The 27,064-nt window shown below is 39.0% G+C and overlaps 1 protein-coding gene and 1 non-coding gene across 9 annotated transcripts in view; one reads left to right on the forward strand and one right to left on the reverse strand.

Annotated features, from left to right (window-relative positions):
• Window positions 1–27,064, forward strand: part of LOC138431420 (centriole and centriolar satellite protein OFD1) — an 84,589-nt gene that overhangs the window by 585 nt on the left and 56,940 nt on the right. For 7 of the 8 annotated variants that reach the window (XR_011253691.2, XR_011446061.1, XM_069573558.2 and 4 more), the window contains exons 2-9: window positions 79–177; window positions 6,295–6,495; window positions 8,866–8,934; window positions 9,023–9,053; window positions 16,907–17,014; window positions 18,539–18,675; window positions 18,985–19,158; window positions 25,733–25,839. Coding sequence is in view for 6 of the 8 variants with exons in the window: in XM_069573558.2 (XP_069429659.1) it covers window positions 85–177; window positions 6,295–6,495; window positions 8,866–8,934; window positions 9,023–9,053; window positions 16,907–17,014; window positions 18,539–18,675; window positions 18,985–19,158; window positions 25,733–25,839 (920 nt within the window). In the remaining 2 variants the exon portion in view is untranslated. The remainder of the gene's footprint in view (window positions 1–78; window positions 178–6,294; window positions 6,496–8,865; window positions 8,935–9,022; window positions 9,054–16,906; window positions 17,015–18,538; window positions 18,676–18,984; window positions 19,159–25,732; window positions 25,840–27,064) is intronic. The other variant, XM_069573559.1, reaches the window with a different exon arrangement.
• On the reverse strand, window positions 21,551–21,656 carry LOC138431546 (U6 spliceosomal RNA). Its single transcript, XR_011253723.1, has one exon. It is a non-coding gene; the product is annotated as a U6 spliceosomal RNA (small nuclear RNA).

The following is a 27,064-nucleotide window of genomic DNA, read 5'->3' on the forward strand; positions in this document are numbered from 1 at the left end:
CTTGGAGACCAATGGTCTATTTGCAGAAGTTAACATCTCCTCTGCCCTCTGGGTAACCCATAACCATTTCTTTTCTAGTCCATCATGCCCCTTAAATCTGATGTGTTGAGTCAAGATGAACTTCGCAAAAAGCTGTACCAGACGTTTACAGATAGAGGTGTACTGGACACACTCAAGGTATCAGTTACAGTCCTGTTATGTAAGTTTTACACGTGTAACCTGTAACAGGTAGTACACATGTAAATACATCCTTGTCTTGGGGTTTAAAAATAGCATGATACACAGGTTGTGTTGGTGACTTTTATTGCTCTGTTCACTCTTTAATCGTGAAACAGTAAATACATTTTAGTAAGGTTGCTGCTGCTGCTGCTAAGTCGCTTCAGTCGTGTATGATTCTGTGCGACCCCATAGACGGCAGCCCACCAGGGTTCCCTGTCCCTGGGATTCTCCAGGCAAGAACACTGGAGCGGGTTGCCATTTCCTTCTCCAATGCATGAAAGTGAAAGTGAAAGTGAAGTCGCTCAGTCGTGTCCGACTCTTAGTGGCCCAATGGACTGCAGCCCACCTGGCTCCTCCTCCCATGGATTTTCCAGGCTAGAGTACTAGAGTCGGGGTGCCACTGCCTTCTCCTTTAGTAAGGTTAGGTTTGTTTTAAAAATCAGTCATAGTGGTTCCTGAGTCAAATGGTTTTGTAATAGTTACATTTGAATGGAGGATATTGACAGCATGTAGAAAACATTAAGGGACTAATTACTGTAGAAAAGTTTGAGTAATGAGAAATTTCTTTAAAAGATATTGAAAGGTATGAATCCTTGCACAGCAAATATTTCTTAATAAATTTCATGTATAGATTAACAGCAGGGAGTAGGAGTAGTTCAAATGTGTTTTCTACCTGAAGTATTTCTAAGATACAAAAACAGTGCAGGAGGCAGAACAAAAGATTTTTCCTTGAGTTCCCTCTTTAAGTGTAAACCTCAAGGAAAAATCTTTTGTTCTGCCTCCTCTGTTGTTTTTGTATCTTAGAAATAATTCAGGCTCGTTTGAAAAGCATACAGGAGAGAAGTCATCTCTAACACAAGCACTAATTGGCATGATGTTGTGTCTATTTGTATATCTTTAATATTTGTATATCTTATTTAATAGTGATCATTTTCCTGTGTGTGTTTTTTGTTTTTAAGAACATATCTTTTGCTGAAAGTTTTCACTTTCATCGAAGGTTCAAAGGATTTGTTAACAAAATAAGACACTTGTTATATACAAGTAAATAATACAAATATTTATTAGAAAGTTATCTAGCTTTCATTTAATATACTAACATTAAAAGAAAATCAAAATAGAAAGATCAGGGAATACATCATCAAATTGGGTTTTGACCAACATCCAGACTTAAACAGCGCTTGGAAGTCCTGTGTCATAGCACTTCTGGAGTCCCATTTGGGAAGAGGTCCCAGGCAGTGAGTCTGCTCCATGGGTGAGACTTCAAAGACTGCAGTTTGGGATTCACACTTATAATCCCAGGGCTGATGCAAACTGATATCATCATCATTGAGTTCAATTCAGTCATTCGGTTGTGCCCAGCTCTTTGCAACCGCATGAGCTGGAGCACACCAGGCTTCCCTGTCCATCACCAAGTCCCGAAGTTTACTCAAACTCATGTCCATCAGGTTGGTGATGCCATCCAACCATCATTCTCTATGTCCCCCTCTCCTCCTGCCTTTTCTTTCCCAGCATCAGGATCTGTTTCTAATGAGGACAAGAATCCCTTAGAAGAAGTGGAGTAACCCTCATAGTCAACAAAAGTATAAGAAATGCAGTACTTGGGTGCAATCTCAGAAACAACAAAATGATCTCTGTTCATTTCCTGGGCAAACCATTCAACATCATAGTAATCCAGGTCTGTTTCACGGCCACTAAAACAGAAGAAGCTGATACATAGATGGTCATTCTGACTGGTGTTAGCTTATTCCTCACTGAAGTTATGATTTGCATTTCTCTAATAATTAGTCATATTGAGTATCTTTTCATGTGCCTCTTAACTGTCTGTGTGTCTTCTTTGGAGAAATGTTTATGTAGATCTTCATCCATTTTTTGTTTGGGTTGTTTGTTGTTTTGATATTGAGCTGCACAACCCATCCATTTGCAAATATTTTCTCTCATTCCCAGATTTATCTTTTCATCTTGTTTATGGTTTCCTTTGCTTTGCAAAAGTTTTTACACTTAATTAGGCCCCATTTGTTAATTTAAAACTATTACTGTAGGTGGTGGGTCAAAAAAGATCTTGCTGTGATTTATGTCAAAGAGTGTTCTGCTTACGTTTTCCTCTAAGAGTTTTACTAACATAGTGTTAATTAACATCTATGTCTTTGACCCATTTTGAGTTTATTTTTCTGTACCATGTTATAGAATGTTATAATTCTGTGTATAAAAACATGTAACTGTCCAGTTTTCCCAGCACCACTTTTTGAAGAAACTGTCTTTTCTCTTCTGTGTTTTCTTGTCTCTTTTTTTACAGATTATGTGGTGATAGGTGTGTGGGTTTATCTCTGGACTTTTTATCCTGTGCCATTGATCTGTATTCTGTATTTCTGCCAGTTTTGTACTGTCTCAATTACTGTAGTTTTGTGGTGTTATCTGAAGCTGGGGGGCCTGATTCCTCCAACTCTTTTTTTCTTTCTCAAGATTGCTCTAGTTATTTGGGTATTATAGTCATTTTCACAATATTGATTCTTCCAACTGATCTTATGCCATCTTTGATTTCTTTCATCACTGTTTTCTGAGTACAGGCCTTTTGCCTCCTTAGAAAGATTTATTTCAAAGTGTTTTATTCTTTTTGTTGCATTGGTAAATGGGATTGTTTCCTTAATTTCTCTTTTTGATCTTTCATTGTAAATGTATAGAGATGCAAGAGATTTCTGTACATTAATTTTGTGTTTATGACTTTACCAAATTCATTGATTAGTTCTCATAATCAATAAGTTTTATGGTGGCATCTTTAAGATTTTTCAGGTATAGTACATTTACAAACAGTGAGAGTTTAACTTCTTTTAAAATTTGGATTCCTTGTATTTCTTCTTCTCTATTTGCCTTGGCAAGGACTTCCAAAACTATGTTGCATAAGAGTGGTAAGAGTGCACACCCTTTCTTGTTCCTTATCTTAGAGGAAATGCTTTCATATTTTCATCACTGAGAATGATGTTTACTGTGGATTTGTTGTATATGGCTTTTATTATGTTGACGTAGGATCCCTTTATGCCCACTTTCTGGAGAGTATTTTTCTTATTATAAATCGGTATTGAAATTTGTCAAACTTTTCCAGCATCTATGGACATGAGCATATGCTTTTTTATTTCTCAGCTTGTTAATATTGTGTAGCACAGTGATTTGTGTGTGTTGAAGAATTCTTGCCTCCCTGGGATAAATCCCACTTGATCATTGTGTATGATTGTTTTAATGTGTTGCTGGATTCTTTTCCTAGTGTTTTGTTGAGAATTGTTGAATCTGTGTTCATCCATTATAGTGCTCTGTAATTTTCTTGTGATGTCTTTGGTTATAGTATCAGAGTGATAGTGGCCTTGTAGAATGAGTTTGGGACTGTTCCTCCCTCTGAAACTTTGTGAACGAGTTTGAGGATACGTGTTAACTCTTCTCTAAATGTTTGATAGTATTCGTATGTGAAGCTATCTGATCCTAGACTTTTGTTTGTTGGAAGATTTTACAGTTTCAGTTTTATTACTTGTCATTGATCTATTTATTTCTTCCTGGTTCAGTCTTAGAAGTTTGTGCTTCTCTAAGAGTTGGTCTTTTTTTTCCAGGTTGTCATTGCTTGTAATATTCTCATCCTTTGTATTTCTGTAGAGTCAGTTGTAACTTCTTTTCATTTCTAATTTTGATTTGAATCCTGTTTCTTTTTCTCTCAATGAGTCTGGGTAAAGGTTTATCAATTTTATTTGTCTTCTCAAGAAACTAGCTATTATTTAATTGATCTTTGCTATTGTCATTTTGGTGCTACTTCAGGGATTTCTGCTCTGATAATTTATGATTTATTCTACTAGCATTAGAATTTTTTTGTTCTTTCTCTAGTTGCTTTAGTTGTAAGTTTAGATCATTGAGATTTTTCTTTTTTGAAGTAATTTGAATTGCTATAAGCTTCCCTCTTTTAACTGCTTTTTGTTGTGTGCTGTAAGTTTTGGGTCATTGTGTTTCTGTTGTTATTTGTTTCTCAGTTCATTTCATTTCAGTTCAGTTCTTCAGTCGTGTCTGACTCTTTGTGACCTCATGAACTGCAGCATACCAGGCCTCCCTGTCTATCACCAACTCCCAGAATTTACCCAAAATCATGTCCAGTGAGTCAGTGATACCATCTAACCATCTTATCCTCTGTTGTCCCCTTCTCCTCCTGCCCTCAGTCTTTCCCAGCATCAGAGTCTTTTCAAATGAGTCAGCTCTTTTTTTTGTATCCATTTGCCCTGTCTATGTCTTTTGATTGGAGCATTTAGTTCATTTCCATTCAAAGTAATTATTCATATGTGTAATCTTATTACCATTTTCTTAATTGTTTTGGGTTTGTTTTTGTGTGTCTTTTTCTTCTCCTGTGCTTTCTGCCTGGAGAAGTTCCTTTAACATTTGCTGTAAAGCTGGTTTGGTGGTTCGGAATTCTCTCAGCTTTTGCTCATCTGAAAAGCTTCTGATTTGTCTCTTGAATCTGAATGAGATCCTTTCTGGGTAGAGTAATCTTGGTTGTGTACTCTGTCAACTCATGAGAGATGTGCTTAGGGTCTGTAACTCTTGTTTCTCCCACTTCCCCTCTTTCCCACAATAGTTGGGAATAGTTGTGGTTGGTTTTTGGGTTTTTTTGTTTTTTGTTTTTCTTAAAGCAGAGAAAGATTGATTGCAGGGTCATGTTAGAAGAAAAGGTGACACATGCTCAAAAACCCCGAATTCCCCAGTGGTTTGGGGGGAGAAGTTTTTAATAGGCAAAATCTTTAGTGAGTACCCTGTCATTATTTCTGCTCTGGGGACATTTCACAGTGAATTCTGAATAGATTTCCCTCTGCACATAGATTTCCCTTCTGGAAAGCCTCCCAGCCACTTTTTGGATTCCTTCTACCAAGTACTATATGGTGTGCTTTTGTGTTTGTCTAGATGGAAATTCATCTGTAATGTCATTCCACTGTTTGCACCTCTTCTTTTCCTTTACCCTGTGTATGTCCTTCATTTAATTCTTACCATTTCAGTACTTGTTTGCAAGACACCTTAAATCCTTTTAATTAAGCTGGATCTAAATGTATTTCTTCTTGCCATGTTACAAATTGAATTAGACCATTAAATTTTATTGATGGTAAAGGCTGTAACGTAGTATTAGATGAGGCAAAATGTGTATATTCTGTTTTGTGTAAAAATGTTGTTTACTATGGGATTTTAAATGTACATATAATAGATTTTGTTTTACACTCACCATATACTTTCTACTCTTTAACTAAAGAAGAGAAGAAAGAGATGTAACAAGAACTCCATTGGCTTATTCTCTTTATTCTATTAATAACAATTTCTTAGGTGTTGTTTACTGTTAAACCCCATGAATCTAGGCAGTGTGTGTACTCTTAAGCTCGGCCCAGTTGTATGTTTTCACATTATGTGCAAAATAATTAAAGCAAAACCCACTAGTTTGAATAACTTAGGGGATTTTTCTTAAAATGCAGATAAATAATGATACTCATATTATAACCTTGAGAAGATTAACCACCTTTAGCCTAAAATTTTCTTATTGTAAAATAGAGGGAAATTATGTTTCACAGTGCCTTGAATTATAAATAGTCCATGTGAAAATGAATCTTAATAAGTATTTTTGGTTTTACTGATTTCTCTCTTGCATGTATTATTTCTTTTGGGAAACTAATTTTACTTTTATCAACATACTTTAACATATTTAATCATATTAATATTTAATATTTAAACATATTAATTTCATATCTTCCAATAATCCACAGAGAGGTGAGGGAGTAGCCAAGTTTTCTCCTGTGTTTGAAACTACAATGAAAAGTTCCCGAACTGAAAAGTGAAGTGAGTTTCACCACGTTGTGGCTCATCACCAGTTGAAACTACTCTTTCCAGAACCCACTGGGCTGTTTGTCTCACAGTGTAAGACAGAGTACAGGAAAAGATTCCTAAATTTTGGCCATGGATCTGGAAATAAAAGGAAAGATTCTAATTTATGTGACAAATCTATGAACCTCCAGTGGAAAAAATCGTGCTAAAATTGTTTTCCCTCTTGTTTCATTTTTGTATTTGTTCTAGACGCAAGTCAGAAACCAGCTGACTCATGAACTGATGCACCCTGTACTGAATGGCAAGGTGCAGTCCCCATCCACTTCAGTGGAAGAGAGCTGCCTCTTCATAGAAGCCTCCAACTTTCTAGTAGCCGGTCACTTACAGAGATGTGGCTATGAGTATTCGCTTTCTGTCTTCCTTCCCGAAAGTGGTTTGGCAAAAGAAAAGGTAACACCTTTTGCTTTTCTGAACTTTCCTCAGAAAATTGCTAAGTGCTCTCTGGATAGCTGGGTCTGTTTCTTTTTTATCTTTGAAACTACATCATGTATTTAATATAAGGTGACAAAGGAGTATGAAATCTAACATTGTTACCAATTCCTTGGTGTTTTGTCTTTATAAAATTGTGGTGTTTTGGAGCTAGAATTGACCTGACATTCCATGTAGTCTGAGACCCCCAAACTGCCATTTATGTTGAACATCTGTCATGAGACTGGCACTGCTGGTCATTTTGCAGATGGTAGATGGGTTAAGTGGGATCCAGCCTCTGGAGAAGTGAAATGATTTACTCAAGTTCATATGATTAGTAAGTGGCAACAGGGCATTAATTTAGGTCTACGATATGCTTTCTTGACTCTGCTACAGTCTTGTCAGATGCTTTTAAAAGACTGTGGAGTTCTTCAATAGTAAAACAGCTTTTTCCTAATGATTTTAACTGCTGTCTACCAACCACTGAACATAGTAGTTACACTTTGTTTTTTTTAAAGGCAGATGTAGGAAATTTCCTCTGTTTTTTTTTTTTTTTAAATATACTTAAATTTTTTAGAGCAGTCTATGTTTACAACAAAAAAGCTGTGCATCTGCTTCCTGACCCCATACAAGCACAACCTCCCCCTCAGCCCCAACATTTTCTACTATCTACATTTTTACATTCAGTGAACCTACCCTTGGCACATCATTATCATCTGAAGTCTATAGTTTTCATTAGGGTTCAGTCTTGGGGTCGTCCCTGTGTTTTTGCTGTTTATCTGGGCCATAATTGCCCAAAAGTATGATACTCAGAAGTTGTAAGAAAACAGCAGTGTTAATATTGGAAAAACTTAAAATTTAAATATCTTGTATAGGCACTTTCCTGGTGGTTCCCCTGCATGCTCCCAGTGCAGGGGACCTGGGTTCAATCTTTGATCAAAGAACTAGATCCCGCATACCACAGCTAACACTAGCACCACCAAATAAATAAGTACTAAATTAATAATGAATAAATACAGTACATTTAACAACCAAATTTTAGCAGCATTAGGAATTCTTTTTTGATCCTTCCATCTAAATTTCTCATAGTTTACAATTTTGCTGCTTGAATGAATAATAATCACATAGCTATAACATTGATCTAGTTCATACACTTAAAGGTATCTATACCATAAAATATTTTCTTTAAAGGAAACCAACTGAAGATTATGTCAGTGTCCTCAGGGTAGGTATACTAAGCAATACATACGGTAATAGAAATACATGTGAAAAATATTTACTCAAGGAACTACCCTGGTGGTGCAGTGACTAAGACTCCATCTGCCAGTACAGAGGACACATAATCGTTTCCTTGGTTGGGGAAGATCCCACATGCAGAGCAACTAAGCCCCCAAGCCCTATAGCTTATGCTTTGTAATAAGAGAAGCCACTGCAATAAGAAGCCTGTGCACTGCAGTGAAGAATAGCCCCCACTGGCCACCGCTAGAGAAAGCCCATGTACAGCAGTGAAGACGCAGTACAACCAAAATAAATATATTTTTTAAATTTACTCAAAATGTTTGAGCATAGGTATATCTAAAATAGTTTTAAACATTCATAGTTTCAAAGACAGTAAAAACTTAGTTTATTTACATTTTTAAGCAATAGTAATTTTAAAACTTCATTGCAATTGAGAGACCCTGGAATACACGCATATGTTCATAGTGCCTCTGATATTTGGGTGTAAGCTGTAAGACATTAACCATTTCTGTTATTTCTGTCAGGCATATCATTTTTTAAATATATATATATATATATAATTTTAAGTTTGTTTTTGGCCATGCTGTGTTTTCATTGCTGCACTGGCTTTTCTCTAGTTGTGGCAAGAGGGAGCTACTTTGTTTTGGCATAAGGCTTCTCATTGCAGTGGCTTCAGTTTTAGTGGAGCATGGGCTTTATGGCCTGTGGGCTTCAGTGATTGTGGCATGTGAGTTGTAGAGCACTGGCTTAGTAGTTGTGGTGCTTCAGGCTTACCTGCTCCATAGCATGTGGGATCTTAGCAGTTCAGGGATGAACTTGTGTCTCCTGCATTGGCAGGTGGATTCTTCACCGCTGAGCCACCAGACAAGTTCTAGGCATGTTATGCTTTATGTGAATTATTTGGAGGTTAATTACATGATGAACAGAAATTTTATCCTTTTGACCTCAATGTTTAGTGTAATTTATTTAATAGTAGGAGGAAGCTTACATTTTATGTTACTAGCATAGTTACAATCTTATTTAACTTGAACTATGATTTTTAGTTTAAAATTCAGAAACATCTCAGATCATCACTTAATCATTGATGTTAAAATATGTGTGCTTTTTTTAAAGGTATTTACTATGCAGAATCTATTACATCTTTTTAAAATCAGTCCTGAATCCAGTCTCTACAAATCACTGGTAGGATTGTTTAGTTTTTAATAACCTGCTTTGGTTTGTTCATAAGAACTGAATAGTTGAATGAAAATAAACTGTTTTCTTTTAACAGATTTCAGGATTTGATAAAGAAAACCAAAAAGGTAGGAGCCTTCATCTTTGTGGAGAATAGGAACATTTTTGTTATGTGGTTTTTTGTATGAAGCTAATAATTTTTAGGTGAAAAAAATAGGGAATTTACATTGAATCATTTGATTTTCCTTGCTAGCAGTTCATTTTAAAATAGAATCATTCATCTGTTTTGACAAATATGGATATTTTCCCCTGGTTTTCAACCTTTTAAGATAGCTCTTACTCAAATAAGAAAACTAGAGATAGCATCAAAAGCCCTACAAACAGCTTGAAAGCTAGCTTTTTTAAAGATATCCACTGTATGGAACATTTCCAAAAAAAGACAACGATGTTTAGGTGTCTTTGTATCCTAGACATAGCACAAGTGCAGTATATTGAGTTTTGTATTCATATTTGCTTAAAGAATGACCTGTATGTTTTATATTATTTTTGTAATCAAATGTTTATGTAAATCTGATGCTAAGTCGCTTTAGTCATATATCACTCTTTGTGACCGTATGGACCATAGCCCACCAGACTCATCTATTTTTGGGATTTCCTGGGAAAGAGTAATAGAGTGGGTTGCCATTTCCTCCTCCAGGCAATCTTCCTGACCCAGGGAAGTCTCCTGAATTGGCAGGTAGGTTCTTTACCTCTAGCACCATCTGGGAAGTCCAACTACTCTGAGATAATAGAAAAAATATATATATTGATCTCTACCCCTGCACACAGCTCCCCAAACCCATGTAATCTCCTAGGAATACATGGAGCAGCTCTTGTTCTCATGTTGGTCTTTGACCTCAGTTCTTGTCATAGGGCTCCTGAAACCCTTGTAGTTTGCTAGGGGGATAGGGGTATCTTTTGTTTGAATGAGCCAGCCCTGGGTGTGCTCCTGGATGGCGACTGGTCACCAAAAAGACCAAGCCATGATTAGAAGCCTGGGATTTTCAGCCCTGCCTACCCCCCATTCTGTTGAAGGGAGAAGGACTAAAAATGATGTTAATAATGAATCATGCATTGTGATGAAGTCTTCATAAATCCCAAAAGTACAGAGTTCAGAGAGCTTACAGGTCAGTGAACAGGTGGAGGTACTGGAAGAGTGGCATGCCTGGAGAAGGTATGAAACTCCAGGCTCCTGCTTGGCTCCTGTGCAGTACTTCCATTCAGCTGTTCAGCTGTTTCGTTTATTATGTCCTTTAATAAACTACCAAGTCTAAGAGCTTCAGTGAGTTTTGTAAGCTGCTCTAACACATTCAGCAAGCCCATGGAGGAGGGTGGCATCTCCTATCAGTAGCCATTGCTCAGAAACACAGGCGGCAACCTGGCCTTGGGGCTGGCATCTGAAGGAGTATTGGTGTATCTATGAGGGGTGGGGGAGTAAGGCCCCTCCCCCATGGCATCAGGTCCTAGCTCCAGGTAGACAGTGTCAGAATTAAGTTAAACTGTAGGACACCCAGCTGGCCTCATAAGAATATGGCTTGATGTGGGGAGAAACCCCCAGACTCCAGGTGAGGAAGGCTGCCGGGAGTGAAGTGTGGTGCCTTGTTCTGTGTAAAAGCCAAGGAGGCTGACAGGGAGTGGAGAGGTGAAAGAGGTGGATTTTTGCCTACACATAAGGAGGAAAGCTGAGATTCTTTTTCCCTTTACAACTTCTGTGGGTTGCCAGGCCATGGCCTAGACTTGATGGACTTGGTAGTATGAACATAAGCTGGTAACCTTCCTGTGTTGCATAACTGTTATTTAGAGCTTTTCGAAAAATCTGTAACATATTATGTAGTGGCCCTTTCATGTTGGTGTGCTCCTGGATTTTGCCAGCATTGCTACCATGCTCATTAAAACTGATTCATCACTGTTTGGCAGACACTTGAGTACTTTCTGCCAGTCATTAGTCTGTAACTTAACTTCCTGGTCTCCTGGAAGTAATGTTAGCTGAGGATAAGTAAATTGAATTACAAGACATTCTATTTCCGTTTTATTTTATTGTATTATTGGAGTATACGTGGCTTACAATATTCCATTGATTTCAGCTATACAGAAAAGTGATTCAGTTATACATGCTGCTGCTGCTAAGTTGCTTCAGTCGTGTCCAACTCTGTGCAACCTCACAGACGGAAGCCCACCAGGCTCCTCCGTCCCTGGGATTCTCCAGGCAAGAACACTGGAGTAGGTTGCCGTTTCCTTCTCCAATTCAGGAAAGTAAAAAGTGAAAGTGAAGTCACTCAGTCGTGCCCGACTCGTAGTGACCCCATGGACCGCAGCCCACCAGGCTTCTCCATCCATGGGATTTTCCAGTCAAGAATACTGGAATAGGGTGCCATTTACATTATTTTTAATATTCTTTCCCACATACCCAGTATTATAGGATATTGAATATTGTTCCCTGTGCTATACAGTAGGATCTTGTTGCTTATCCATCCTGTATATTATATTTAGATCACAAGGCACTCTAGATAACCTGCAAAGTAGCTCACCCTTACTGAAGTTGAGGATGGTAGTTGATCCAAGGTTGTAGATTCTAAGGCAGTGATATCTAGTATAACTCTCTGATGATGGGAATGTTTGAATCTGTGTTTTCTGATATGGTAGCCACTAGCTACGTTATTGAGCAAATGTGGTTAGTGTAAGGAACTGAAATTATAATTTAAATAGCTACACGTTGGACAGCACACATCAAAGTAATTAGCTGCTATCTATAGTGTAACTATAGTGTATCTATAGTGTAACTATCTCAGAAAGAAATTAGACGCTTTAAGGGGTTTAAATAATCCATTTATTTCTAGGTATTTGTATTATTAAAAATAGCTTTTGACTTTTAAACATGCTCTTTGACTCTAGTTCAGAAAGACATCTGGTCAGCTTCACCCAGCATCCTAGTAAAATCCCTGAAAGTCAGAAAAACTGAGTTGCAGACACATCACACATGCTGCTGCTGCGTCGCTTCAGTCATGTCTGAATCTGTGCGACGCCATAGATGGCAGCCCACCAGGCTCCCCTGTCCCTGGAATTCTCCAGGCAAGAACACTGGAGTAGGTTTCCATTTCCTTCTCCAATTTTACTGTTAGCCAAGAGTTTTATGAAAATTATGCCACTAGCATGTGTGAATTGGAGAAGGAAATGGCAACCCACTCTAGTATTCTTGTCCGGAGAATCCCAGGGACAGGAGAGCCTGGTGGGCTGCCGTCTATGGGGTCGCACAGAGTCGGATATGACTGAAGCAACGCAGCAGCAGTAACTGTAAAATAGCTACTCTTACAATGAAATTATTTTTAAATTGATGACTTCTAATTAAGACATTGTTATTGTTTCAGTCACTAAGTCATGTGTGACACTTTGCGACCCCATGGACTACAGCACACAAGTCTCCTGTGTCTTCTGTCTTCTGAAGTTAGCTCAAATTCATGTCCATTGAATCAGTGATGCCATCCAATCATTTCTTCCTTTGCCCCTCTCTTCTCCTTTTGCCTTCAGTTTTTCCCAGCATCAGGGTCTTCTCAGTGAATCAGCTCTTTGCATCAGATGGACAAAGCACTAGAGCTTCTTCAGTCTCAAGAAAATTGAGACCATCAGAAAACATGTAGGAAGATGTACCTGACTGCTGTATATTTCCTGACAGAGATCTTTGGTCTTATCTAACTGTATCTATTCTTCAGGGATGCTGATCTGTTGGATCTGTTGGTACTGTATCTGTTGGTACTTTCCCCTAGATGCCATTCGCACATCCTTTCCACACCTAGTTGTTCCTTTCAGAGATAAATAGTATAGAGAAAATAGCTGGGTGGAGAATTTGGACACTGGCTCTTTTCTTTCTGGAAGTTAAAGTCCATACCTGTGATTGACAAAAGGATAGATAGATCAGTGGGATAGAATAGAGAACCAAATAAAAGTGAAACAGGAGAGTGAAAAAGTTGACTTAAAGCTCATTCAGAAAACTAAGATCATGGCATCTGGTCCCATCACTTCATGGCAAATAGATGGGGAAACAGTGGAAACAGTATCAGACTTTATTTGGGGGGGGGGCTCCAGAATCACTGCAGATGGTGATTGCAACCATGAAATTAAAAGACTCCTTGGAAGGAAAGTTATGACCAACCTAGACAGCATATTAAAAAAGCAGAGACATTACTTTGCTAACAATGGTCCATCTAGTCAAGGCTATGGTTTTTCCAGTAGTCATGTATGGATGTGAGAGTTGGACTATAAAGAAAGCTGAGCACCGAAAAATTGATGCTTTTGAACTGTGGTGCTGGAGAAGACTCTTGAGAGTCCCTTGGACTGCAAGGAGATTCAACCAGTCCATTCTAGAGGAGATCAGTCCTAGGTGTTCATTGGAAGAACTGATGTTGGAACTGTAACTCCAGTACTTTGGGCATCTGATGCGAACAGCTGACTCATTTGAAAAAACCCTGATGCTGGGAACAGTTGAGGGCAGTAGGAGAAGGGGATGACAGAGGATGAGATAGTTGAATGGCTTCACCAACTCAATGGACATAGGTTTGGGTAAACTCTGGGAGTTGTTGATGGACAGGGAGGCCTGGCATGCTGCAGTTTGTGGGATCTGAAAGAGTCAGACACAACTGAGTGACTAAACTGATCTCAATACAGTCAACTAGTTTTTGACAAAAGGAAAAGCAATTTAGTGGAAGAAAATTAGTCTTTTCAACAAGTGGTATTGGAGCAATTGGACATTCATATGCACAAAAATGAACTTAGACCTTACACCTTATACAAAATTAGATGAAAATGAATTATATTTCTAAATGTAAAACACAAAATGATACAATTTCTTGAAGAAAACATTAGTGGAAGATCTTTGTGACCTTGGTTTTGGTGATGAGATATGACATCAAAAGTGTAATTAAATGAAAGAAAAAAATAGACCAGTTAGATTTTGTTAAAAAGTTAAAATTGCATGTCTGTGAGAGTGAAAAGACAAATTATGATGGTATTGCCAAAAGACATCCAATAAAGGACTTGTGTCAAAAATATACAGAGAACTCTGAAAACTCAACAAAGACAAATCAGTTAAAAAATTAGCAAAGGTCTGAATAAATAACTCTCCAAAGAAAATGCAAACAGCAAGTAAGCATATCAAAAGATGCTCCATATTGTTTGTTGTTAGACAAATAATATGGAAATTAAAACAAATGAGGTAATATTCTGTACCTATTGGAATGGCTAATGTCCAACTCACCTACAATATTAAATGCTGGAAGGATGTGAAGCAACAGGGGCTATTACTCATTGCTGGTGGGACAAATGGTATAGTTGCTTGGGGGCAGGGCGCAGTTTGGTGGTATAACTAAACATAGACTTACCAGGTGACCCACCAATAATTGTCCTAGGTATTTACCCAAATGACTTAAACTGCACACAAATGTTTATAGCAACTTTATTTACAATTGCCAGAAATTTGGTAGCCTATGATAAATCACAATGGAAAAGAATATTTTTTAAAGTGTATATGTATAATTGAATCACTTTGCTATGCAGCAGAAATTAGCATTATCAATCTACTATTCTTCAGTTAAAAAGAACAAGTATACTGTAATATCGTCAAGACAAGAGAAAAAAAGGCCCTTGATTGATACAGAAATCCATTCACCTGTTCTAAGAAACTGAAAACTTACAAGATTTATGCTCAGAACTTAAGAAAAAAAACAAGTTTCAGGGAATTCCTTGGTGGTCCGCTGGTTAGGACTCCATTGCTGGGGACCTGGGTTCAACCCCTGGTTAGGTGCCTAAGAACTCACAAGCCACATGGCATGGCTTAAAAAAAAAAAGCTTCGAACTATTCAGAAAGGTATAAAGTCAAAGAAAAATAGTCTCAACAGTCTAATTTCATTTTCTGCTGATAACTAAAATGAAGAATGTCTTGTGTATCCTACCAGCATTATTTTATGGGGATCAAAGTCTATATGTAATTAAAGCACATATGTTCATGAAGGAAATCATTGTACTATAGTGCAATTTGCTTCCTTTATCCGCCAGTATATCTTTATCTAGCTATGTACTTAGACTAATTATATTTTTTAATGTATTTAATTAACCCTTGTTGATAGGGGTTTGCCATTAGAAGTGTGTGGTGTACAGCGGTACACACTTTTGAGAAAGTCTAATTCTATAAATTCAGAGAGGTGGAATGACTGGGTTAAAGGCACTTGCATTTTGAATATCCATAAACACTGACCATTCCCCTCCTGAGTGAAAGAGCATGCCTGCTTTCCTGCTCTCTTGCCAACACTTTTAGTGGCAGGATACAGCATGCTTGGGGCTGGTGCATGGGGATGACCCACAGAGATGTTATGGGGAGGGAGGTGGGAGGAGGGTTCATGTTTGGGAACGCATGTAAGAATTAAAGATTTTAAAATTAAAAAAATAAAATAAATTAAAAAAAAAACTTTGATAATATATCTGTTGAGGAAAAAATACCTTTCTGTCATAGTGTTAATTCACATTTATTTATGATTTTGTTCATGTTAGGAAATGGCAACCCACTCCAGGGGGACGGGGGAGTCTGGTGGGGTGCTATCTATTGGGTCTCACAGAGTCGGACATGACTGAAGTGACTTAGCAGCAGCAGCATTTGACATTAAAATTGTTTCCTGTAAAGTTTGTCCTTGTGCTATTTTTATATTTTTGTACTGATTTGTAAAAGCTTTTTGATACTATGAAAATTAATCCTCTGTGTTCATATTATGGTAGATACTTGTTTCCAATATGTCATTTGTCTTTTGACTTTGTTCTTTCATGCCATATATAAGTTCTTATTTTCATGTCTGATATCATGCTTCAGTTCAGTTCAGTCACTTGGTCATGTCTGAGTCTTTGCAACCCCATGAATCACAGCATGCCAGGCCTCCCTGTCCATCACCAACTCCCAGAGTTAACTCAGACTCAGGTCCATTGAGTCGGTGATGCCATCCAGCCATCTCATCCTCTGTTGTCCCCTTTTCCTCCTGCCTCCAATCCCTCCCAGCATCAAAGTCTTTTCCAATGAGTCAACTCTTCTCATGACAAGGCCAAAGTACTGGAGTTTCAGCTTTAGCATCAGTCCTTTCAATGAACACCTAGGACTGATCTCCTTTAGAATGGACTGATTGGATCTCCTTGCAGTCTAAGAGACTCTCAAGAGTCTTTTCCAACACCACAGTTCAAAAACATCAATTCTTTGGCACTCAGCTTTCTTCACAGCCCAACTCTCACATCCATACCTGATCAGTGGACAAACCATAGTCTTAACTAGACGGACCTTTGTTAGCAAAATAATGTCTCTGCTTTTGAATATGCTATCTAGGTTAGTCATAACTTTCCTTCCAGGGAGTAAGCATCTTTTAATTTCACGGCTGCAGTCACCATCTGCAGTGATTTTGGAGCCCAAAAAAATAAAGTCAGCAACTGTTTCCACTGTTTCCCCATCTATTTGTCATGAAGTGATGGGACCAGATGCCATGATCTTCTTTTTCTGAATGTGGAGCTTTAAACCAACCTTTTCACTCTCCTCTTTCACTTTCATCAAGAGGCTTTTTAGTTCTTCACTTTCTGCCATAAGGGTGGTGTCATCTGCATATCTGAGGTTATTGATGTTTTTCCCAGCAACCTTGATTCTAGCTTGTGCTTCTTCCAGCCCAGCGTTTCTCATGATGTACTCTGCATGCAAGTTAAATAAGCAGGGTGACAATATACAGCCTTGACATACTCCTTTTCCTATTTGGAACCAGTCTGTTGTTCCATGTCTGGAAAGGACTTTTCTCAGAAATTATTCTCAAAGGATACATGATGTGAGAAAGATAATGTTAAGTTCAAGATTGCATAAACAGTGATTGAACAATGAATGGTTGAATGAAAGAAAGTTGTAAAACAAAAATACATGCTTTGTGCTTTTCAGATTTTCTCATTATGTTTCTGAAAGAATTGGCAGAATTTCATCAAAATAAAGAGAGTTGCAATATGGAAACTCAGACAAGTTCAACATTTCCCATCGAAGACTCTCTTGGTAATTGTGATCTTCTTCTGTAATTACACTTCTTCCATTTTCTATTTTCAGTGACGGTGATGACCTGATGTACTGTATTATGTATTTGTTACTTCACTGAGAGGGATACAGGCTGCTGGTGACATGTTTTCTGGAATCATTGCTCATTTTCTCTCAGAGGGACTAGAAGGTGCTTTCCAGGGCTGCTTCTCCGTTCATGACCACCAGGGCTACGCTTTCCACGTGTGGATCCAGAGGCCCACTTCCTTGTTTGTTCAGTTGAATCTCTTTTGACTGGGAAGTTCTTCCCTGTGTCTCATCTTTATTTTATAGCCACTAAAGTGGGAAGATCTTAGACTACTTACTTTGCAGGGAACTAGAAAAGTCAGTGGGCCATCCTTTCATTTTATAGTTTAAAAACGTAAGATCATTTGAGGAAGGACAACTTGGCAATGCCCTGTCTGGATCAGAGGGGATATTAGAGTCCACATTTTCTGGTCTGTGAGCCAGAGCCTTTTCTGAGTTATAAGCCTTCTGTAGAATACAAAAAAGTAGATGGAAACTATGTGTAACATTTTGCCAGTCAGAGACATACCTGTCAATAGTTTGATTTCTGATGACTCAGGTGGTAAAGAATCTGCCTGCAGTGCAGGAAACAGAGGAGATATGGGTTCGTTCCCTGGGTGTGGAAGATTCTCCGGAGGAGGAAATGGCAGCCCACTCCAGTATGCTTGCCTACAGAATCCCATGGACAGAGGAGCCTGGCAGGCTATAGTCCATGGGTTGCAAAGAGTCGGACATAACTGAGCACATATTTTAATCTGCTTGTGCCAGCTATTTTTTTCTCTGCGTACTTTTTGGCAATATTGGTGTTAACACTGATTAAGACTGTATGAGAGGGCCAGGTTTGCAGTGTGTGGTGTGGTTGGTTTCAAATCCGCAGTTGTTTTGAGGGCTGGGGGTCTCCTGAAAAGACTGCTGGAATGTGAGACAACCTGGCCTTAGCCCCATTGGTGCCATTATGTAGCTGCATAGCCTCCTGGAAGTCCCTTCACCTGGATGAGCATCAGTTTCTTCCTCTGTGAAGTAGAGGAAGTGAAACACAACATCTTTGATTCCTCTTAGGGTCAAAGTTTTGAAAGTGTGAATTAGCTCTAACCAAAGTGCAGTGAAAGAGCTTTCTCCCATGGCACTTTGACATAAGAAAGAAAAGCCATTGTTCTCTGACTTAAAGTATATTTTTTGTTTTCTTTTCCCCTGATATTTTATAATGAGGATTCTCAAATATTCAGAAAAGTTGAAAGCTTTACAGCAAACACTTTTACATCTTGAGTCTGCCATGAAGTTTGTTATACTTGCTTCATCACTTATCTGTCTGTCCATTAAGGACTCTCACTTTTTTGGATGCATTTCTATTAATAAGTAAAATGGCAGACATCCTTACACTTTTCCCTAAGTATACTCTGTGTTTGAACAGAGCTCTGGCTCTGTTTGCTTACCTGCACATGTGTCTCTGACCCCATATACCGTGTTATTTTTTGGTAGTGGAGAAGCTTCAGCTTATTGACAATGAGTTTGCTGGTGCTTGCCCTCAACATCCAAAGTTAGAATCCTTAGAAATTAAGTTGAATGAATGTAAGAGGAAAATAGAACAGCAGCTACAGGCAGAAATGAATCAGGAGGTAAGATTCATCTTGTTATCATCAAGAGTGGTATTTTTCCTCAAATTTTAATGTCTTCACCTTCGGTATATGGAGAAATAGCAAAAATCTTTACTAATGAATGTGGTACTATACTGTTGTGGATATTATTTATCTTTCCAGATAACATCATTTCTTTATGACTTCCAAGCACACCCTAGAATTATAATGAATGAGATGGAACATGAAGATGAAATAAGCTAAATATATTTAGACACTGTTAATAGAGAACATTTGTTGTTTCTCTACTACAGTTATTGATATTTACAATTTTTTCTCATCAACTGACAGTTGAAGTACTTTAAAGATAATGAAATAAAGAAAATTAAAACAGAAGAGAAAAGTAAGTGTGAGAAGGAATTAGCTGAGTTCCGGAATGAATTGGAAAGAGCTTATCGAGCAAAATCTGAGACCCTTTTATCTCGTGAAAAGATGACCCTTGAGAGAATTCAAAAGCACCAGGAGGTAATATTCTAAAATCATTTACTGGTTGGCCATCACTGGGCTACCTCTCTAGTAGTTCTTGGGGTCAAGAATGCAAATGGAAGCAGGGGACTTGAAAAGGATATGCAGACACCCTTTCTGTGAGATGGCTGGAGGGAAGGGACTGCAGATGGTATGGTCTGGGAATGCTGGGAATGGAAGAAACTCACACCAAAGAAGCAGCAGCTTTGAGACTTCATTAACAGCAGGAAGGAGAGGATCAGAGATATGAAATGGCTGCTGTCACTAAATGAAACAAAGCCCTGGAAAACTGATAGGCCTACTGAGCTGTGTAAAGGACTCAGCTGAGGTGGGCTGTGTGGACTGACAGTACACCAAGTTCAGGGCTTCCAGGTGAGGGCCCTTGTACAGCTCTCAGGAGGGTGTGTAGTGTTGGCAAAGCTGGAGAGATGGAGGTGCTCAGGTAGAGGAACTTGAGAGAGTTGAAACTCCTTGGCTTCAGAAAGGCAGCCCATTTCATGGATGACTTGGGTTGAGTAGAGTGTGGAAGGGAGCTCAAGATGGCAGGTGGCTGCTAATCTAGGGCAATGGGATTGGTTAGTGGCTGCCTAAAAGACACTGAGAAGCAACTCTGGGGATTCTGATGACCAGAAGAAGATGGGCCAAGACAACAGAGTTGCAAATGGAGATTTGAGGTCATGAATGGGCACAGAACACAATGTGCTGCCATGGGAGCAGAGATGAGGTCTCTAGCATGGAGGCATCCAACGTTGCCAGTGGCCATTTGATCCTATCTTCCAGGCTGGTGGCTGGACAGGAGATACAGAGGTTGCCCAGTAGCAGGAGGGCATGTGGGGAGGGATTTGACCCATTTCGTTAGAAAAAAACAGTTTTCTTTGTTAAGAGCCTATCTTACACCAGACTAGATCTGGGACCCTGCTTACTGTGGACAGGGGGGTGCTTCCGTCAGGAAATTCTCTTGAAAGTGAGAGGCTTGCTCCCAGTGTCCACCCTTGCTTAGAGCTTCTCAAAAAGACCCTTTTTGTTGTTGTTGTTTTGTTTTGTCTGTTGTTGGTTATCCATTTTATTTTTTTAATATAAATTTATTTATTTTAATTGGAGGCTAATCACATTACAATATTGTATTGGCTTTGCCATACATCAGATGAATCTGCCACGGGTGTACAAGTGTTCCCCATCCTGAACCCCCCTCCCACCTCCCTCCCCATATCCCTCTGGGTCATCCCAGTGTACCAGCCCTGAGCATCCTGTATCATGCATTGAACCTGGTCTAGCGATTCGTTTCACATATGATATTATACATGTTTCAGTGCCATTCTCCAAAAATCATCCCACCCTCTCCCTCTCCCACAGACTGCAAAAGAGTCTTCCACACATCTATGTCTCTTTAGCTGTCTTGCATACAGGGTCATCATTGCCATCTTTCTAAATTCCATATATATGTGTTAGTATACTGTATTGGTGTTTTTCTTTCTGGCTTACTTCACTCTGTTTAATTGGCTCCAGTTTCATCCACCTAATTAGAACTGATTCAAATGTATTCTTTTTAATGGCTGAGTAATACTCCATTGTGTATATGTACCGCAGCTTTCTTATCCATTCATCTGCTGATGGACATCTAGGTTGCTTCCATGTCCTGGCTATTATAAACAGTGCGGCAGTGAACATTGGGGTACATGTGTCTCTTTCAATTCTGGTTTCCTCGGTGTGTATGCCCAGCAGTGGGATTGCTGGGTCATATGGCAGTTCTATTTCCAGTTTTTTAAGGAATCTCCACACTGTTCTCCATAGTGGCTGTCCTAGTTTGCATTCCCACCAACAGTGTAAGAGGGTTCCCTTTTCTCCACACTCTCTCCAGCATTTATGGCTTGTAGACTTTTGAATAGCAGCCATTCTGACTGGTGGTCCTGAGATGGTACCTCATTGTGGTTTGATTTGCATTTCTCTGATAATGAGTGATGCTGAACATCTTTTCATGTGTTTGTTAGCCATCTGTATAACTAAACAGGCATTTCTCCAAAGAAGACCTGGTTATTGAAGGGTAATTACAACCCTCTGCAAGTTTTGTATAAGCAGTTCTGGGAATTGGCCTCACTTACATGGAAAGAATAGACATCTTGAAGACATTTCTTCAAGAAAATGAGATACCAGGGAACATTTCATGCAAAGATGGTCACAATAAAGAGCGATGGCAAACACCTTACAGAAGCAAAACATATTAAGAAGAGGTGGCAACAATACACAGAAGATCTGTACAGCAAACGTCTCGATAATCCTGATAACCACAATAGTGTGATCACCCACCTAGAGCCAGGCATTCTGGAATACGAAGTCAATTGGACTTTAGAAGCATCACTATGAACAAAGCGACTGAACTGCTGTCTAAACTAGGAAAAATATGAAATGTTTCACTAATTTGTGAGTCATCCTTTTGCAGGGGCCATGCTAATCTTCTCTGTGTCATTCTACTTTTGTATATATGCTGTTAAAGTGAGTACTAACAATGTCATCTTTAAGATATGTGATGAAGTCAGGAAGAGAAATATACCACATGATATCATTTAAATGAGAAATGTAGTTCAGTTCAGTTGCTCAGTCGTGTCTGACTCTTTGCAACCCCATAAACCTCTCAGCATGCCAGGCCTCCCTGTTCATCACTAACTTACACAGTTTACCCAAGCTCATGTCTGTTGAGTCAGTGATGCCATCCAGCCATCTCATCCTCTGTCATCCCCTTCTCCTGCCCTTAATCTTTCCCAGCATCAGAGTCTTTTCAGATGAGTCAGTTCTTCACATCAGGTAGCCAAAATATTGGAGTTTCAGCTTCAACATCAGCCTTTCCAATGATCACCTAGGATTGATCTGTTTTAGGATGGACTGGTTGGATCTCCTTGCATTCCAAGGGACTCTCAAGACTCTTCTCCAAAAACACAGTTCGAAAGCATCAATTCTTCAGTGCTCAGCCTTGTTTATAGTCCAACTCTGACATCCATACATGACCACTGGAAAAACCATAGCCCTGACTACATGGACCTTTGTTGGCAAAGTAATGTCTCTGCTTTTTTAATATGCTATCTAGGTTGGTCATAACTTTCCTTCCAAGGAGTAAGCGTCTTGTAATTTCCATGGGTGCAGTCACCATCTGCAGTGATTCTGGAGCCCCCCAAAATAAAGTCAGCCACTGTTTCCCCATCTATTTGCCAGAAAGTGACGGGACTGGATGTCATGATCTTAGTTTTCTGAATGTTGATTTTTAAGCTAACTGTTTCACTCTCCTGTTTCACTATCATCAAGTGGCTCTTTAGTTCTTCACTTTCTGCCATAATGGTGGTATCATCTGCATATCTGAGGTTATTGACATTTCTCCCAGCAAACTTAATCCCAGCTTGTGCTTCATCCAGCCCAGCATTTCTCATGATATACTCTGCATGCAAGTTAAATAAGCAGGGTGACAATATACAGCCTTGATGTGCTCCTTTTCCCATTTGGAACCAGTCCATCGTTTCATGTCCAGTTCTAACTATTGTTTCCTAACCTGTATACAGGTCACTCAAAAGGCAGGTCAGGTGGTCTGGTATTCCCATCTCTTTCAGAATTTTCCATAGTTTATTGTGACCCACACAATCAAAGGCTTTGGCATAGTCACTAAAGCAGAAATAGATGTTTTTCTGGAACTCTCTTGTTTCTTTATGGTCCAGCAGATTTTGGCAATTTGATCTCTGGTTCCTCTGCCTTTTCTAAAACCAGCTTGAACATCAGGAAGTTCACGGTTCACGTATTACTAAAGCCTGGCTTGGAGAATTTTGAGCAGTAATTTACTAGCATGTGAGATAAGTGCAATTGTGCAGTAGTTTGATCATTTTTTGACATTGCCTTTCTTTGGGATTGGAATGAATACTGACCTTTTCCAGTCCGTGGCCACTGCTGAGTTTTCCAAATTTGCTGATATACTGAGTGCAGCACCTTCACAGCATCACATTTTAGGATATGAAATAGCCCAACTGGAATTCCATCACCTCCATAGCTTTGTTTGTAGTCATGCTTTCTAAGGCACACTTGACTTCACATTCCAGTATGTCTGCCTCTAGGTGAGTGATCACACTATCCTGATTATATGGATTGTGAAATCTTTTTTGTACAGTTCTTCTGTGTATTCTTACCACCTCTTCTTAATATCTTCTGCTCTGTTAGGTCCATAGCATTTCTGTCCTTTATTGAGCCCATCTTTGCATGAAATATTCCCTTGGTATCTCTAATTTTCTTGGAGAGATCACTAGTCTTTCCCATTCTATTGTTTTCCTCTGTTTCTTTGCACTAATCACTGAGGAAGGCTTTCTTATCTCTCCTTACTATTCTTTGGAACTCTGCATTCAAATAGGTATATCTTTCCTTTTCTCCTTTGCTTTTCACTTCTGTTCTTTTCAGAGCTATTTGTAAGGCCTCCTCAGACAGCCCTTTTGCTTTTTTGCATTTCTTTTTCTTAAGGATGGTCCTGATCCTGTCTCTTATACAGTGTCATGAACCTCCATACACAGTGCATCGGGCATTCTGTCTATCAGATCTAGTCCCTTAAATCTAGTTCTTACTTTCACTGTGTAATCATAAGGGATTTGATTTAAGTCATACCTGAATCGTCTCATGGTTTTCCCTACTTTCTTCAATTCAAATCTGGATTTGGCAATAAGGAGTTCATGATCTAAGCCACAGTCAGCTCCTGGTCTTATTTTTGGTGACTGTGTAGAACTTCTTCATCTTTGGCTGCAAAGAATATGATCAACCTTATTTTGGTGTTGACCATCTGGTAATGTCCATGTATAGAGTCTTCTCTTGTGTTGTTGGAAGAGGGTGTTTGCTGTGACTAGTGCATTCTCTTGGCAGAACTCTCTTCGCCTTTGTTCTGCTTCATTCTATACTCCAAGGCCAAATTTGCCTGTCACTCCAGGTGTTTCTTGACTTCCTACTTTTTGCATCCCAGTCCCCTATAATGAAAAGGACATATTTTGGGGATGTTAGTCTAAAAGGTCTTGTAGGTCTTCATAGAACCATTCAACTTCAGCTTCTTCAGCATTACTGGTTCAGGCATAGACTTGGATTACCATGATATTGAATGGTTTGCCTTGGAAACGAACAGAGATCATTCTGTCCTTTCAGAGATTGCATCCAAGTACTGTATTTCGGACTCTCTTTTGACTGTGATGGCTATTCCATTTTTTTATAAGGGATTCCTGCCCACAATATTAGATACAATGGTCGTCTGAGTTAAATTCACCCATTCCAGTCCATTTTAGTTCGCTGATTCCTAGAATGTCGATGTTCACTCTTGCCATTTCTTGTTTGACCACTTCCAATTTGCCTTGATTCATGGACCTAACATTCCAGGTTCCTATGCAATACTGCTCTTTACAGCGTCGGACCTTGCTTCTGTCACCAGTCAACACAAATGGACATGTCGGTGAGACATATTCATGGGCACAAGAGAACAGATTTGTTTCCAAGGTTGTAGAGGCTGGGAATGGACTGGAAGCTTGGGTTTAGCAAGTTCAAACTTTAATATATAGGATGGATATACAACAAGGGGCTCCTGTATAGGGCATGGAACTATATTTGGTATCCTGTGATAAACCATAATGGAAAAAATATATTAAAAAATACATTTGTATAACTGAGTTGCTGCTCTACAGCAGAAATTAACATAGCATGGTAAATCATCTAAACTTCAATACTGTTCAAAAAAAGAAGATTGATGACTGATTAGATCAGATCAGTCAGTTCACAGACTTGAACTCTGGTTTAGTCAACTGATCTACGAAGACTCATGAGAAGGTTGCCGTTTATGAAGAGCACCATCCCTTTATTCCGCCACCTGGAATGCCCCTTCCCTTCTTGACCTGATAAAATTGTCCAGTCTTCAAAATCCAGCTGGAATGTCAGGTCCTCATGATGCCTCTCCTGACCCCTCACTGATGTACTCCTCCAGGCATCATTCATCCTGTGGAGTCTCGATTTACTTTAGTTGTGAAATCATCATGTTTGGTTTGTCTTTCTCTCCCTGAATAAACTGAGTTGTGAATAAACTGAGTTGTTGTTGTTGTTGTTTTTAAGGTGAAGACTGACCTGTATCTATACATCTTTATGTATGCAACACCCAGTGTGGCCTTGAATATGTGATAGGTATTCAGGGAACACATACATGGAAGTGTGGTTATTTGTTTGGGGCATCATCTTTTAAGTTTCATTTTATTACTGAATGAACATTTAGTTTCATTTTTTTCTCTGGCTGAAGAACTTAATGAATTTTCTTCAGTATCTGAGAGACGTTAATGAAGTAATAAAATAACTATAGACAAAGGATGCTAGAAATACAGGGTAATGTAGCTTAACAGTCCTTGGGAGATAAGGAAGTACAGTTTTGTGGGGATAAAAAGGCAAAACATACACCCTGTATTGGAACCTCTTGAAAATTGTTCCCCTAAATGTACATCCTTTGTTTTCTAGAATTTAGGAAGCAATGTATTTGTTCATCTCCTTTGTTTTCTTTAGCTTGCTTGGTAAAAGTTAATGCTTTGCTCTGCAGAATGAAACAAAAGAAATCTATGCCCAAAGGCAGCTTCTACTAAAAGATATAGATTTGCTGAGAAGCAGAGAAGCTGAGCTGAAGCAAAGAATTGAAGCCTTTGAATTGTAAGTAATGTGTGTCCATTTTGGACTTTTAAAATGAATGAGACTAAAAAGAACTAAATATGTCTGCTGCTGCTGTTGGTGCTAAGTTACTTCAGTCATGTCTGACTCTGTGCGACCCCATAGACGGAAGCCCACCAGGGTCCTCCGTCCCTGGGATTCTCTAGGCAAGACCACTGGAGTGGATTACGATTTCCTTCCCCAATGTAGGAAAATGAAAAGTGAAAGTGAAGTTGCCCAGTCATGCCTGACTCGTAGTGACCCCATGGACCACAGCCCACCAGGCTCCTCCATTCATGAGATTTTCCAGGCAAGAGTACTGAAGTGGGTTTCCATTGCCTTCTCTGAAATATGTCTGCATATTCTAATAATAACTGCAGAGTAGAGTTCTTGATTGTAAAGGTGTTATCACCTAGCTTCAAGGCGCACTTCAGGTTAAATGAAGATGAGCATTTTGTTTTTGAAATATTGGTCACTGGGATGAAAGCAGAAGGAGATACCATCATCAGGTTAGAGTGGGACCTGACAGATAATTTGGAGAAGCAAATAACACTTTAACAGATCATATGTTTCCTATTAGTGTTAAACATTCAGATCTCACAGTTTAATGTGTGTATAGTATCTGAATTCCAGACAGCAAAACCTGTCATATTGACATACTCTGCTGGCAAAAAAGGGCAACACAATGGCTCTGAGTTTACTTGTACTGGGAGAAACTGTTTCATGTAATGTGTGTGTTGCTTTTTTAAGTGCTTACTAGTGTTTCATTCTTCATATCTTACCAGGGATTAATAACAGCCTCAGCAGTTGTATAGGTTATGTAATAAGCCTTCTTTCCAGTTTGGTATCTGCCATTAATCGGCACTCATAGATACACCAGAAATCTTCTTTCCTTAAAAGATTTGCCTTCATTTTCATGAATGTTGTTTTCTCATCTACATAGGCTCAGTTCATTTGATTTCTTCTCTATGCCAACCTTACTCTTTTTGGCAATACTGAAGAGATAAATTGACCATAAGTGAGAAAAGGAAATCAATTTGGGCATTGATAGTTGGTGGTTATGTAATCACTTATTTACCTCCACTTCCCCTCCTCCTCCTTTCTAAGTATACTGAAAGGGAAAGGGTTAGTCGTCAGCCATGTCTGACTCTTTGCAACCCCATGGACTGTAGCCCACCAGCCTCTTCTGTCCATGAAATTCTGCAGGCAAGGATACTGGAGTGAGTTG

Source organism: Ovis canadensis, chromosome Y (genome assembly GCF_042477335.2).
Source record: "Ovis canadensis isolate MfBH-ARS-UI-01 breed Bighorn chromosome Y, ARS-UI_OviCan_v2, whole genome shotgun sequence".
NCBI lineage: Eukaryota > Metazoa > Chordata > Mammalia > Artiodactyla > Bovidae > Ovis > Ovis canadensis.